This window comes from Coregonus lavaretus (assembly GCF_964263955.1).
Source record: "Coregonus lavaretus genome assembly, chromosome: 16".
In the NCBI taxonomy this organism is placed as follows: domain Eukaryota; kingdom Metazoa; phylum Chordata; class Actinopteri; order Salmoniformes; family Salmonidae; genus Coregonus; species Coregonus lavaretus.
The window spans coordinates 21,159,844-21,176,108 of NC_140003.1; the positions used below are offsets into that span (position 1 = coordinate 21,159,844).

At 43.7% G+C, this 16,265-nt stretch overlaps 1 protein-coding gene across 1 annotated transcript in view; it reads left to right on the plus strand.

Moving 5' to 3' along the window:
• The first annotated feature begins 1,302 nt into the window (after positions 1-1,302).
• Positions 1,303-16,265, plus strand: part of epb41l5 (erythrocyte membrane protein band 4.1 like 5) — a 59,229-nt gene continuing 44,266 nt past the window's right edge. Inside the window, exons 1-8 of the mRNA XM_084179291.1 lie at positions 1,303-1,578; positions 1,999-2,201; positions 6,561-6,665; positions 7,365-7,407; positions 7,628-7,706; positions 7,847-7,891; positions 8,369-8,421; positions 10,623-10,743. Coding sequence (XP_084035417.1) covers positions 2,022-2,201; positions 6,561-6,665; positions 7,365-7,407; positions 7,628-7,706; positions 7,847-7,891; positions 8,369-8,421; positions 10,623-10,743 — 626 coding nt within the window. The 5' untranslated portion in view covers positions 1,303-1,578; positions 1,999-2,021. The remainder of the gene's footprint in view (positions 1,579-1,998; positions 2,202-6,560; positions 6,666-7,364; positions 7,408-7,627; positions 7,707-7,846; positions 7,892-8,368; positions 8,422-10,622; positions 10,744-16,265) is intronic.

Here is a 16,265-nt window from a genome sequence, read left to right on the forward strand (position 1 = left end):
CTGTATGTAAACTTCTGACCCACTGGAATTGTGATAGTTAATTATAAGTGAAATAATCTGTCTGTAAACAATTTTTGGAAAAATTACTTGTCATGCACAAAGTAGATGTCCTAACCGACTTGCCAAAACTAAACTATAGTTTGTTAACAAGAAATGTGTGGAGTGGTTGAAAAACGACTTTTAATGACTCCAACCTAAGTGCATGTAAACTTCTGACTTCAACTGTAGATATTCCATTAAAAATCAGCCGTTTCCAGCTACAATAGCCATTTACAACATTAACAATGTCTACACTGTATTTCTGATCAATTTGTTATTTTAATGGACAAAAAATTGCTTTTCTTTTGAAATCAAGGCCATTTTTAAGTGACCCCAAACTTTTGAACGGTAGTGTACCTGTATTCCAAATTCTACATTTCAGAAATGTGACTGATGCATACAATTATTTAGAAAGTAGCATAAATGTAAGAAGCCTGAAAGCATAGCATTTCTGCTTGTATGTAATCAACCTCCCAAGTTCCAACAGCCTGAATTAGACAGATTTGATTGTTTGCATGGAGTCTACGAGGCTCTCTTTAAGTATCAAGCATGTTGGAATGAAGTGCACAGGTACAGTCTGGTCAGACTGGTATCATCCCTATCAATCAATGGATATCCATGGCAGGAGAACTATAATGACATCATCATTGGTCCTCTGTAGCTCAGCTGGTAGAGCACGGCGCTTGTAACGCCAAGGTAGTGGGTTCGATCCCCGGGACCACCCATACACAAAAAAAATGTATGCACGCATGACTGTAAGTCGCTTTGGATAAAAGCGTCTGCTAAATGGCATATTATTATTATTTATCATGAAGACCAGACGGAAGCTATCAACATGACCAGTTAGTGGCGCTGTTGCTAAACGGAGAGGATACAGTAGTTCATACAGTAGATATTTGGTCTGATTGAAATACTTTTTCCACTGACTACCATGATGCAGTTTAAAAATGTACAATTGAGGAATAATCTATGACCGAATGTACTGACTCTCTAGAAAGTATCTACTGGTTTGTCCAGTCCTCATAAAATCGGCATAATATGATACAATATGATAATACAAACTTGGGTAGATGTATTTGTAATGCGGTTCATGATTAGCTACATTGTAATCTCATGATCACTACTATAGAAACGCCCAACAATAGAAATATAATTCAATTTCTATGCAGTCGACCAATGACTGCACTCAACACCCTAATGTCCCTTTAAATGCAAATAGCAGTTTGTTTTGGATTTATTATGACGTCAGTTCCTGAGGGAAATCTTGCCTCCCTCTTTTCTTGGGACTTGTGAAAATTATCCCGTTAGAGTATCGATCGAGTAGGAAATACAGTAGAAGACTTAACAACCATGGAAACGTATTAGTTTTCATTTTGTAAAAGTGAACCATGCAAGTGGATTGGTTGTTACTTTAGGCAAGTCTTTCGTGAGTAGCTATTCCTTTCGGATCTACAAGTGGCCATCCGCGACAACAGCAGCAAGTGTATGTCGCCGGATTTCTTTCATCTGTTGCTTCAGTAAAGCGTCGTTTCACAAGAGGTAACGTTAGATTGCTAAACCTGTTGCTCTTGTTCATGATGGGGCTAGTCAAATACAATTTGTCGAGTTATTCTTCAATAGTTAATGCTGTAATGAAACGTATGAAATTTAACTAAGATAAAAATTAATACAGTATTTATTCGGGCAAAACTTCTAGCTGACTACTAATTGGTTAGTTAACGTTACTAGTTAGCTAGCTAACCAGCAAGTTAACTAGCATAACCAACCATCTGGTACCGCAGAACTAGCTAACTAGTAGCATAGTCTGCTAACTAGCAGTGATAAGTCACACCATTTTGATTTGCATACTAATGTGGCTTCTGTCACAGTACAGTATTTAACAGATTGTTTTAACATCACAGCCCTCTGATTGAGGAACACAACAGATTGTATCACTAATCCTTCCTCTCACATGAGCAGGTAGTGTTCACTAGGCCACCACCATGCTGAGTTTCCTCCGCCGGACGCTGGGCCGGCGGTCCATCCGTAAGCATGCTGAGAAGGCCCGGCTGAGAGAGGCCCAGCGGGCCACCACACACATCCCTGCTGCAGGGGAGGCCAAGTCCGTCATCACCTGCCGTGTGTCACTGCTGGACGGCACTGACGTCAGTGTGGACCTACCGGTGAGACTTTACACTACAAACTTTACACATAACACAGTGGGAAAGATTCTGAATCTAACCTGCTGTTCGAGGTTCAACTGATGTCAAGGCATGCCTCATGAGAAAGTAACAGGTGGGTATTGGGTCATCAAAAGTTATTTCAAAAGAAGGAAGACAGAGTAGGAGCATTTTTGGCATGGCAGATGCTCTCGCTCTGTGTGTCTGTGTTGGTTGATTGCCGTGTATAAGGTTCTGCTGTATAGTACTTGCTGACCAGCTCCCTCAATTGCTCCGAGATCCTGATCATGTTGTGGGGGTGGTAGCTAGTTGCCCTCCTCTCGCTGTGCTGTTAATGATTTACTGAGAGAGTCACCGTCAGGTCTTGGCTCACTGAGGTGTGACTAGGCCACATGAGAGGTGCGTGCCAGTGTGTTTATGTATAGGACAGTGTGTTGTTGTGTTGAGTGCTGCTGATCACCTGTAATTCCATGATCCCTCTACAGCACACCTGGTCACATGACCCACCCACTGCCAGGAGCCAAGTGAGTGGAGATACTCTTCTCAAATGGGAAGACTTGCTCTTGTCCCACAATGTCCTCTGATTTCTCAGGGTTGGAATTTCTAAGGCATTCCAGCTGTCAAACCAGTTGAATACGTGATCGTCTGATCCCACTCTGGTATTCTCCCGAGTGGCGCAGTGGTCTAAGGCACTGCATCGCAGTGCTAGCTGTGCCACTAGAGATCCTGGTTCGATTCCAGGCTCTGTCGTAGCCGGCCGTGACCGGGAGGCGGCGCACAATTGGCCCAGCGTCGTCTAGGGTAGGGGAGGGAATGGCCGGCAGGGATGTAGCTCAGTTGGTAGAGCATGGCGTTTGCAATGCCAGGGTTGTGGGTTCGATTCCCACGGGGGTATGAAAAATAGTATGAAAAATAATGTATGCACTAACTGTAAGTCGCTCTGGATAAGAGCATCTGCTAAATGACTAAAATGTAAATGTATTCCCACTCTGGTATTCCACTGTAAATGCTATAGGTCTATTGTTACAGAGCTTCTCCAATAGTTGATTCTGTTTTTTTGCAATGCCTCTGATTGCAATGCTGGTGGAGAGCTATTACAACATGGGATAGGCCAACCATGTTTATGTCTGACGAGTTTGTGGAGTTCAGGACATGAGACAGTGTGCCGTTTACTAATAGCTTTGTCATAGTCATGTGAAAATACATTTGAAAGGAACATTGAGAAATGTTAGGCTACCTGTATGTCTGGATCTATAGCTCTGCTATGTATGAGTTCTAGGCTAATTGATATAGTCTGATGACCGTTTATTCACTTGGTGGCTTTGATTAAGTGTTACAAAGCAGAACTGCTGGGTTGCATAAAACTGTCATTGTTTAGGCTGCCAATGGGCTCCCCAGGCAATAACTCACTGACTGATTTTGATTATCAAGGCCTTATGTTTTCTTTGTTCTTCTGAGACAGCTTTGGGCCTAATGGTCTTCGGGCCTAATGGTCTGTCCCTGTTGTTTAGATATTTTGTGTGATCTCTGACATGCATGTTGCTACTGTTCAGCAGCCACACTCGGGACTAGCTGGAATAGTGGGATTGAACAGAGTGAATAAACATGTTGACAAATAGGGCTAGTACAAGATGCTGGGTTTGGATTGATGAAACATAACATCTTGGACTTATTTCAGTAATAGTACAGTAGTCTCCTTTTTACTGTAAAGATACTTAGCTGACTCGAGCTGTGGATAGTCATTACCTAACCAGGCTAGGCCTTTGGTGAGGCCTATTTATTTTGATTAATGATGAGTCGGGTTTAGTGCTAGTCAGTAAACTGTCCAGAATGACTCTTGAAGAAAGAGTGTGGCGTAGCATGTTTATTGCTCTTACCAAGATGGTTGAGTGCTTGGTAAGTCAGCGCAAAGGGTTTCCTAGGGTTACTCCTCTGAAGCAGCAGCTATCCCTTTTGACGCAGACAGCACTGTAAATAACCTAGGAATAACCGTCTCTCCTCTGACACCACCAGTTCCAGGACTCAGTCCAGTCTGAATAAGGGAGCCTCAAGCTTTTAAAACTATGGGTGGGAAGAAGGAGGAAGGCTGCCATATTTCTTCCTCAGTCCTCCCCTCAGTGGCACTCCTCTGACTTGCATTCGGGGAGCAGCCTTAGGAATGTAACTGTGCCTCCAAAGGCAGATAGTTGGTTGGGCAGGCTGGAAACCTCTGGTGAACAATGCGACAGCGAGGCCTGGGGTTCACTGGAGCGCACAATGGCTCCTTTGTGTCCATTCTCCCTGGCCGCAGGGGCGCTTTGTGAGCTATGCCAACTCTATGGGGCCTGTGTGAGCGTCCGGCAGGCTTGGATTAACACTGGGGACTGAGGACTGTTCAATGGCAGCATCCTCTCCTCTCTACCCATCACGACCTCTCCCCCTGTATAACATACTGGACCAGAGCATGGCAGTGCAGGCCTGTGTCCTCACTGCTCATGTCAATGTTTGTTCCCCTGAAGGGTATTGTGTGTTTCACTGTGTGCTTTATCTATGTGCACACAGCAGTGTCACAACCAGTAATATGCTTGTTAGGTTTCAGCAATGCTGTTGCAGACTTTACTGTATGTGGTAACTTTTTATGCTTAACCTACATCTTTCCTGTTTTGAGTTTCCATTGTTGGTGGACTTGAAATCTGACGTTGCTTTTATTCATCTGAGAAACTCGAGGCAAAGCTCCCCATTTGAGCAGAATGGCAGTGAACTCTCCCAGCCACTGCAAGGGTCATTTTCACCCCTTCTATAAGCTTTGATCATTCAGTCACCTTGAACACAAATTAGCGCAGTCATTCAGCCCAGTGGAGTGACTGACCAACCACAGCTTTTGTTTTTGCCGTGTCTCACTCTGCTCTCTGGTGATGTGAGGCAGGACAAAGGGAGTGGGAGCGTTTTGTTTTCGTAGGCTGGCCTGTGGATCACTCATTAGCTGAGACTTCTCTACACGGCTACAGACTGTACTGTGTAGTCAGGCTACAGGCTGTACTGTGTAGTCAGGCTACAGGCTGTACTGTGTAGTCAGGCTACAGGCTGTACTGTGTAGTCAGGCTACAGGCTGTACTGTGTAGTCAGGCTACAGGCTGTACTGTGTAGTCAGGCTACAGGCTGTACTGTGTAGTCAGGCTACAGGCTGTACTGTGTAGTCAGGCTACAGGCTGTACTGTGTAGTCAGGCTACAGGCTGTACTGTGTAGTCAGGCTACAGGCTGTACTGTGTAGTCAGGCTACAGGCTGTACTGTGTAGTCAGGCTACAGGCTGTACTGTGTAGTCAGGCTACAGGCTGTACTGTGTAGTCAGGCTACAGGCTGTACTGTGTAGTCAGGCTACAGGCTGTACTGTGTAGTCAGGCTACAGGCTGTACTGTGTAGTCAGGCTACAGGCTGTACTGTGTAGTCAGGCTACAGGCTGTACTGTGTAGTCAGGCTACAGGCTGTACTGTGTAGTCAGGCTACAGGCTGTACTGTGTAGTCAGGCTACAGGCTGTACTGTGTAGTCAGGCTACAGGCTGTACTGTGTAGTCAGGCTACAGGCTGTACTGTGTAGTCAGGCTACAGGCTGTACTGTGTAGTCAGGCTACAGGCTGTGTATCGTGTGTGTGTAGTCAGTCAGGCTGCTCGGCAGAGAGTAAAGACTGACTGGGGTCACGCTGACTCGCTGTGCTGCGGCCTACTAACAAGTTGCCATGGCGACCCCAGTGCTGCCATTCTTCCTGCTGTTTTGAAGTATGCAGAGTACTGAACTAGCTAGTACAGCAGCAGGCTACAGGAGTTGGGCAGCTAGCACCCCGTCTGAGCAGTGCGGACTAGAGACTGGTACGACCTGTCAGACTGACTGCAGGAAACACTGAATCATAGAGTTCAAACTGCTCACCAGAACAGAAGGGCAAGACTAGACTAATACATGTGGCAATGTGCCTGATTTTAAAGTAGGTGAAGCCAGCAAAATAATGTGTTCTACTTAGCTCTTGTCTCTTTTTTTGTTTGTTTTCTAATCAGTTATAGAGGCAATGAAATCAACACTGTGTCTGGGGAATGTAGTGTCAGGGAAAAATACACAAACACCTAAAACAGATCTATATTTTCCCTTTTCCACCAGTGGTGACTTAGTGAAACTTCACTACAATTGCTCATTCCACTTGTTTTGTTTTGACCATAATAAATAACATTGAGCAACAGTTTACAAATATTTGAAATATTTAACTATTATTAAGATGCTAAAGAGAACACAGTGAAAAGTGTAGACCTAGTCTGTTGAATGATTGATGCCATTGCTTCCAGACTAATGACTGTGTGTGTGATGTGACCTCTGACATCTCTCCTGTCCTGTCAGAAAAAAGCCAAGGGTGAGGAGCTGTTTGACCAGATCATGTACCATCTGGACATCATAGAGAAGGACTACTTCGGACTGCGCTTCATGGACTCTGCACAAGTACCGGTAAGACCAGAGTGGCAGACGGAGTGGCAGACGGTCCTAGAGACAGACATACTTTTATTACCACCCACCCAACCTTATTCTGATTAGGAATTAAGAAGGGGTTTGTAATGGTTAGATTTATTCACTCAACTTGAATTGCTCTTCTCTGGAATAGTGATTTGAATAACAGTGTGTGCAGTTTACGTACAATCTGGGTTTTCTAATGTAGGGCTGTTCTTATGGAAAGTTCAAGTACAGTTCTTTGCAGAAAGTAATTTTTAAGTTCACAGACCCAGCAGCCAGGGCAAGCTGATATGGTGTGAAGGGCATGGAAGGAGTGAGAGAGGTAGTAGGGAGGGAGAGCTGGAGAGAGGAATGTGGGGGAGAGAAGTGTGAAAGAGGGCTGTGGCAGAGACCTTCCGTTCCCTCATCAGCATGAGCATCACCCCCCCACCCCTCTACTCACACACTCACTCCTAAACCCCCGCCCCTCCCTCCTACATTGTTCATGCCTCACAGACTCCCAACTCCCAGACAAGAGTTAGAAATCAGAAATTCACTTTCTAGTGACACAATCAAACTGTGTGTGATATCCTAAGTGAGGCTGCTGTCAAATTAATTCGTTGTTGGCCTTTCCAATGACGTGAATGCCCTTGAGCCTAGATAGTTGATTCTTTCCTGTCATTGAAATATGTTGTTATTTTCTCATCTCTTTTGCAGCATTGGCTTGACGTTACAAAAAGCATAAAAAAACAAGTCAAAAGTAAGTATATGTTCTTTACCTCGCAATCACTGGAGATACACAAGCTATATACCTTCTATTGCCTATTTTCTGTACCAATGTAGACCTAGAGATGTATAATGGATAAACTATTAACAGATGGGTGTGTTGATGGAACAGCCAGAAACAGATTGATTTCATTAGTGCCATTCTCATTTCAAACCTTTATTTTCTTCCGTTCCTCATCTATCTCTCTGTGCAGTCGGACCCCCATACTGCCTTCACATGAGGGTCAAATTCTACTCCTCAGAACCCAACAACCTGCATGAGGAGTTGACCAGGTCATCTTATTGTTGTCTTGTTATTACTATTCAATAATCATCTATTGTTTTTACAACATGATTTATGTTGATGAACATTGTATTTATTGTGGACATTTCTCTGGACTTTTTATAAACAAATGACCCTTTTATTCCCGCAGGTATCTATTTGTATTACAACTAAAACAAGATATCCTCAGTGGCAAGTAAGTAACCCTCCTCATTCAGACTGTTTTGCTCTTCCTATATTAGATATACAGTATATTAGATTAGTGTAGACTTCATGTGCTTCAATATGTTTAACATCGCTGATGTCTATAGGCCAAGTACATCATTAGATACATTACATGTTAGTTATATATGTTCTGTTGCATCATGCTACAGATGCTAAGAGGCTTACCTGCAGTAGTGGATTACACGTGATGTTTTAACGAAACTATTTACATTGATTAATAGATTGTGAATATTAGTATACATTTTCACTACATAGGGATTAGTGTTCATGTTGTCTGTCTGGCTATCCAATAACACAGGGTTGTTGTGTGTTAGCTCTGGAGAGAGAAACAGGCTGTTAGAAACAGGCTGCTATATCCTTGCCTAGTGTGTACTGTACCTTGTTGAAAGCAACAGCACTCAGACAGCAGCATTGTTTTCTAATGAACACTCTCCTCCTTGTCTCACAGGTTAGAATGTCCTTTCGACACAGCAGTGGAACTGGCGGCCTTCTCATTGCAAGGTAAGAACAACTATGGCCCAATGTCTTTGTGTGGTTGTCATAACTCTTCTTGAATGAGAACCACTGAGTTGCAGTTTTCTGAGGGGGTGGAATCTTTGCTATCAGCAGGAAGAGACCATAGCGCCACAGTAGCCTTTCAGAGCATGTAACATGGTGGAGTATTCATGGTAATAAAATATAGTTTGGGCTTATCGCTACCCTCTCTTCAAGAATGTGTGTGCTACTGCCGCACTGTCCAAAGGAGTTGGCACAAATGCTGGGGCTGCAGTCCTTGCTCAGTGTTCCATCTGTAAATGGGCCCTCCAGGGTTGTTCTTAATGGAAGTGAGCCCCCCCTCTCCCTCCCTCTCTTCCAGCTCCTCTGTGGGGTAAATGCAAGCTCATTAGAGCCCAGCTCTTTGCAAAGGCCCCCCTAATCCAGCCCTCTCCCTCGTCCCGCTCTCTCACTCCCTCTCTCTCGGTCTCTCTACCTCCCCTCTGAGTTCGCATGAAAATCATCCACAGCTCCAACACAGACCCTTTGACATACAGCAAAACCACTTTTTTTTCTCCAAACTCACTCTTTTTAGCCAGAACTCCAAATGGCCCTTCCCGAACAAAACTCACGGTTTGTCTTATGAATTTTAGGTAGAATAGATATCAGGATTTCAGACTGTATTCTGTTCTGCTAAATGGCGTAGCAAGTCAAATAATGGACACTCAAGCAGTTGGTCAAAGCCTCAGGTTTCAATGTAACACCAACTGAATGTCCGGTCGGTAGCTAGACTCCACTCTTTTTGGGAGCTAGGCTGGATGTCTGTCCATATTTCCCACACTGAATTTGATTTGTTGACCAATGACCAGGAGGAGGTAAGGCATTCCCTTCTCTGCCCTGTTAGAAACATCCATCCCTGTCATGGCCCCGCCCCCCTGAACCTTAGCCCCACGCTGAGCTCTGTGATGCATCACTACTCTGCCTTGGTCTGCAGCAGCACAGAGCTGGAGCACATCACTGATAACAAAGAGCCTCTCCTCACCTCCATTACCCAGATAACATACTGCTGCCCTATTTATCCCCCTGCCTGCAGAGTCAGACACGGTTATCTCCATGATGCTATGTAAGGAAAGAGTGAGGCGTCATTGGAGGTCTGTTGCTCCACTTAAATGTGATTTGGATGTCTTTTAATGTTGAAGGGGGCAACTTTAAAGGAATTATTCAAAATTACAAATGTCATTAATAGCTAACAGGTCATCTATAAATCCTAAATCAGTGACCAAAATGATGGGGAGAGAAGAATATATATACAGCTTCTCATTAGCATTACTTTCATTGCAAAACAAGCCCAGACCCCAGATAGCATGCCTTAATCAACCTTCTAGAGTGATTCAGAGAACTCATGTCTACGGTTGTGTTCCAGCTGAGCTGGGAGACTAACCCTGCGGAGCATGCTCTGGACCTAGTGTCTGAGTTAGGGTTAAAGTACTCAGTATGTAACCTGTGTTCCAGCTGAGCTGGGAGACTAACCCTGCGGAGCATGCTCTGGACCTAGTGTCTGAGTTAGGGTTAAAGTACTCAGTATGTAACCTGTGTTCCAGCTGAGCTGGGAGACTAACCCTGCGGAGCATGCTCTGGACCTAGTGTCTGAGTTAGGGTTAAAGTACTCAGTATGTAACCTGTGTTCCAGCTGAGCTGGGAGACTAACCCTGCGGAGCATGCTCTGGACCTAGTGTCTGAGTTAGGGTTAAAGTACTCAGTATGCAACCTGTGTTCCAGCTGAGCTGGGAGACTAACCCTGCGGAGCATGCTCTGGACCTAGTGTCTGAGTTAGGGTTGAAGTACTCAGTATTTAACCTGTGTTCCAGCTGAGCTGGGAGACTGTGACCCTGCCGAGCATGCTCTGGACCTAGTGTCTGAGTTAGGGTTAAAGTACTCAGTATGCAACCTGTGTTCCAGCTGAGCTGGGAGACTAACCCTGCGGAGCATGCTCTGGACCTAGTGTCTGAGTTAGGGTTGAAGTATTCAGTATTTAACCTGTGTTCCAGCTGAGCTGGGAGACTGTGACCCTGCCGAGCATGCTCTGGACCTAGTGTCTGAGTTAGGGTTAAAGTACTCAGTATGCAACCTGTGTTCCAGCTGAGCTGGGAGACTAACCCTGCGGAGCATGCTCTGGACCTAGTGTCTGAGTTAGGGTTGAAGTATTCAGTATTTAACCTGTGTTCCAGCTGAGCTGGGAGACTGTGACCCTGCCGAGCATGCTCTGGACCTAGTGTCTGAGTTCCGCTTCATGCCAGAGCAGACTGAGGCCATGGAGCTGGCCATCTTCAACACCTGGAAGGAGTGCAGGTAAGACATTGATATCACAGCAAATGTCTCAGTAACAATTTATGATGTCACCATTAAAAGGCTATTTATAAGGCATGTGTTAATGGTAAGGTATTGTAAAGTGTTACCATTGTCTAGAGGTTGTATAGCCCATCTTATACAGCAGAGATGTTCACAAGTCTTTGAGGTAAAATCCAAGTCAAGTCTCAAGTCTTTTATAATAATAATAATAATAATAATATGCCATTTAGCAGACGCTTTTATCCAAAGCGACTTACAGTCATGTGTGCATACATTTTTACGTATGGGTGGTCCCGGGGATCGAACCCACTACCCTGGCGTTACAAGCGCCATGCTCTACCAATTGAGCTACAGAGGACCTTTTGGCAATGGCTTTCTGCCTGATGTGGGTTAGGTCTATAAACCTTGTAAATTATTTGAAGAGACTCCCTTGTTCATTAGTCCATACTTGTATGAAAGTAAGCACATCAGGCACTATTTAAATCAAAATACATTTCCTTTTAAAATGTAGACAGTTTACATTAATAAAAGTAATTGTACCGGAAATGAAAAAAATAAGACATAATATTTAAAAGTGCATGGTAGTTTGTGGCAGACATGGTCTATATTTCACTTCATTCAGTCACACAAACAGAAAATCTGTAGGTGAGGGATGTATGAATGTAAACCAAAATGACAGACAACTGTTGAATAACTGCACTACTAAAGTGTCCTATTTTTCAAACGATCCCTAAAATATACTTACTGACCTGGACACTTAACAGAAATACAATTTCCTGTAACAAGTTGCAAATTACGTCCTGTGCCCTAAGACAAAGAACATTTCTGTTGCAGACAGGTTACATTTCAGATCAAGTTAGTGAGCCTGACATGATGAGGCCTCCATGACTAAACACTCTCTCCACTGGGGCACTGGTGGCAGGCACAGCCAACACGGTCATTGCTACCTGCTTGAGCCTTAAAGTCTTTTGCATGGATTCTCCCAAAATCCAAACAATCAACTTCATTTTCATCAGAAGATACTTGAATGTAGCGAATAATCTCTGCTCTGACAGATGACTTTATGTCTCCTTTCTTCTTGCTGATCTTGTTGCGGTAGCCAGAGAACAGTCTGGAGGTTTTGGCAGGTGGTTGTTCTTCTTCTTCTCCACTACTGCTCTCCGTAACGGTGACTTTCTGTGCCTCAGCCAAAACAAGGTCTGAAATAAACTCATAAAATGATGTATATGATTAAGAAATAACAATTTTCGTGGTCAAAAGTTTTGAGAATGACACAAGTATTGGTCTTCAAAGTTTGCTGCTTCAGTGTTTTTAGATATTTTTGTCAGATGTTACTACGGTATACTGAAGTATAATTACAAGCATTCCATAAGTGTCAAAGGCTTTTATTGACAATAACATTACATGTATGCAAAGAGTCAATATTTGCAGTGTTGACCCTTCTTTTTCAAGACCTCTGCAATCCGCCCTGGCATGCTGTCAATTAACTTCTGGGCCACATCCTGACTGATGGCAGCCCATTCTTGCATAATCAATGCTTGGAGTTTGTCAGAATTTGTGGGTTTTTGTTTGTCCACCCGCCTCTTGAGGATCGACCACAAGTTCTCAATGGGATTAAGGTCTGGGGAGTGTCCTGGCCATGGACCCAAAATGTCGATGTTTTGTTCCCCGAGCCACTTAGTTATCACTTTTGCCTTATGGCAAGGTGCTCCATCATGCTGGAAAAGGCATTGTTCGTCACCAAACTGTTCTTGGATGGTTGGGAGAAGTTGCTCTCGGAGTATGTATTGGTACCATTCTTTATTCATGGCTGTGTTCTTAGGCAAAATTGTGAGTGAGCCCACTCCCTTGGCTGAGAAGCAACCCCACACATGAATGGTCTCAGGATGCTTTACTGTTGGCATGACACAGGACTGATGGTAGCGCTCACCTTGTCTTCTCCGGACAACCTTTTTTCTGGATGCCACAAACAATCGGAAAGGGATTCATCAGAGAAAATGACTTTATCCCAGTCCTCAGCAGTTCAATCCCTGTACCTTTTGCAGAATATCAGTCTGTCCCTGATGTTTTTCCTGTAGAGAAGTGGCTTCCTCGCTGCCCTTCTTGACACCAGGCCATCCTCCAAAAGTATTCGCCTCACTGTGCGTGCAGATGCACTCACACCTGCCTGCTGCCATTCCTGAGCAAGCTCTGCACTGGTGGTGCCCCGATTCCGCAGCTGAATCAATTTAAGGAGACGGTCCTGGCGCTTGCTGGACTTTCTTGGGTGCCCTGAAGCCTTCTTCACAACAATTGAACCTCTCTCCTTGAAGTTCTTGATGATCCGATAAATGGTTGATTTAGGTGCAATCTTACTAGCAGCAATATCCTTGCCTGTGAAACCCTTTTTGTTCAAAGCAATGATGACGGCACGTGTTTCCTTGCCGGTAACCATGGTTAACAGAGGAAGAACAATGATTTCAAGCACCACCCTCCTTTTAAAGCTTCCAGTCTGTTATTCTAACTCAATCAGCATGACAGAGTGATCTCCAGCCTTGTCCTCGTCAACACTCTCACCTGTGTTAACAAGAGAATCACTGACATGATGTCAGCTGGTCCTTTTGTGGCAGGGCTGAAATGCAGTGGTAATGTTTTTTGGGGATTAAGTTAATTTTCATGGCAAATAGGGACTTTGCAATTCATTGCAATTCATCTGATCACTCTTCATAACATTCTGGAGTATATGCAAATTGCCATCATAAAAACTGAGGCAGCAGACTTTGTGAAAATGAATGTGTCATTCTCAACTTTTGACCACGACTGTACATTATGCATGGGAAACAAAAGCATGATTATTTGAATGCAAGTGACATAGAAAACGTTGCATGTTGCAATGCATTGTACCTACCAATCAGACTCTCCTTCAATTCAGCTTCATCTTCATGTGGTATGAGGACATCATGATCAAGCCAGAACAGGCAGAAAGATGGGTCCAGCAGCCATTATGTATACATTGTCACCAAATGGACGTTTTGTTGCCTGTTCATCCGTGTGCTCCATTCTGACATTCCCAAACACCCCATGGAATCGGCGTTTGAGGGACTGCTGCAGTGCTTTTACTAGACTGACTAGGTGACGACTTGTGCTCAGTATACTTTGCAGATGATAGTTGAGTGACAGTACACAAGGAAGGGCAGCACTGAGAGTCACCACTTTCACCCCAAGAGTAAGGTCGGTGGCCTGGACAAAAGGGTCCAAAATGTCCACTAGCTCCAATAGCTGGCTCCATTCCCTTGGTGATAAGCAGAGCTCCTTGTGTCCTTGGGCCTCAAGTAGAGAACTGAGGCTTTGTTGATTCAGATAGGTGACTGCTTTAACAAGCCGGAGGATGGAATTCCATCTGGTGGACACAGCAGCAGGGATACTACGATTGGCTCCGAACTCAGCTTCAAATGCTTCTTTCAGACCACAGGTAGTATGTAGTAAGCTGCAAAGTTTAGTTACCTTAGCCATCACACTGTTTATGATTTTTGTTTCCTTTAGTCCATCTCTAATCACCAGTTGTAATGAATGGGCAAAGCAGTGTAAGTGCTGTTGCCTGCAGTTGGTTTGGATAGCTTCAACATCAGCATTGTACTCTTCACCAAATTCTTCCTGTAGGCTGTGGTTATCCACATCATCATGATCATTGCTTGCTTTGGGGAAACAAACTGTGAAAGCCTTTTTTAATATTTGCAGCGTTATCACATATGATATAATCTCATTTATGTTTTAAGCCAAAATTATCACTGATTCTTTCCCCAGTGTGTGACCCTGTGAATCTATCACAGCTCAACAGAACTGACTCCAGTCTGGGAGTTTTCTTCTCTTCCATGGCCATGTAATGGGCCGTTACTCCCATGAAGCCCCACATGGTCCTGTCAGTCCATATATCTACAGTGACAGACACTGATTCCATCTTCTCTAACGCACTTTGTTCAGTCATGCAGGCACCTGGTCAACGTGGGCCTACTTACTGGTCTATATTTGTCATCTACCACTGACATGAAATGCCTAAAGTGAGGGTTGTCCACTAAGGACATAGGCAGGTTGCAGGAAATGATCAGGTCTTGCAGTATAGCCTCTGTTATGGCCTTCTGCCTGGGATGGCCCTGGCTGTACACATGGATACCTGTGGTGGTCAAGAATGAGTCAATGCTGCTCTGTCCTTCTGTCCCTGCGCTGGCCACCTTTCAGTGAACCTACAGATGAACAACATGATGGATAGTTGTTGCTGACTTGAGATGGAAGTACAAGGACACAAACAAATATATATGGTCTATTGGATTTTTCAGCAGAAATGTCCAAGAAGTTGCATGCTTTGAACTCTCGTTTTATACTAAATTACTTCCTAGGACCAGGCTACAACAGAAAGTATATTAAATCTCAGTGATTTGCATATCGCCGAGATGTAACTAAATCATCTCTGCTAAACAAGTAGGCCTAGCTATCTGACAACTCGCTTCTTAACCTTTCAAGAAATATTCTACAGTAATACATTTCTTGTTAGCTAAAAGATGACACATAAGAAAGCTAGCTATATCAAGCTGGCATCTGCTAAACAGGCTATTATTAGTCTAACCACATTGTAACGTTGTTAGCTAGCTAACCTAACTGACCTTTCGCGGTGAGTTTTCAAATGTCGGATGAAGTTAGATGTAGTTGCGCCAGCATCTTTAATGTTAAGTCCACAAGTTTTGCAAACAGCATTTCGTTTTTTGCCACTGGCATTATACTGCAGGTTCTTGTAACCAAATGTAATAATGAAAGCCTCACCACCTGATGACATTGTTGCTGATTATTGTTTAGCTGAAGTACTACAGTGACGTACAAATGACGCAGATGTTCTAGAACGCTTTTCAGCCCTCTGTATTAAACTACTTTCTCTGTGTTATAATGCCACCTGTTCCATGTTATCTGACAGAATGCACAACAGAAACGTATCCCAGTACTGACTTGCATTGTTCACGAGTCTCTCATCTAGAGTCCAAGTCAAGTCTCAGTTTTTGTTAGGTTACAGCCTTATTCTAAATTTTTTATTTTTTTTATTGTACTAATCAATCTACACACAGTACCCCATAATGACAAAGCAAAAACAGGTTCTTAGAATCTTTTGCTAATTTATAAAAAAATTAACGGAAATATCACATTTACATAAGTATTCAGACCCTTTACTCAGTACTTTGTTGAAGCACCTTTGGCAGCGATTACAGCCTCGAGTCTTCTTGTGTATGATGCTAATTTTGGCTTAAAACTGTTTTCGCTTTGTCATTATGGGGTAGTATGTGTAGATTGCTGAGGAAATGGTTTTATTTAATCCATTTTAGAATAAGGCTGTAACGTAACAAAATGTGGAAAAAGTCAAGGGGTCTGAATACTTTCCGAAGGCACTGGTTACAGCCAGGAGTTTGTCCTGTATTTGGGTGCCTATAGGGTTAGGCTATTTAAGCTACTCACGTAATGACCTTTCCTTGGGGAGCATAGGTCATCCACCGGCTATAGGG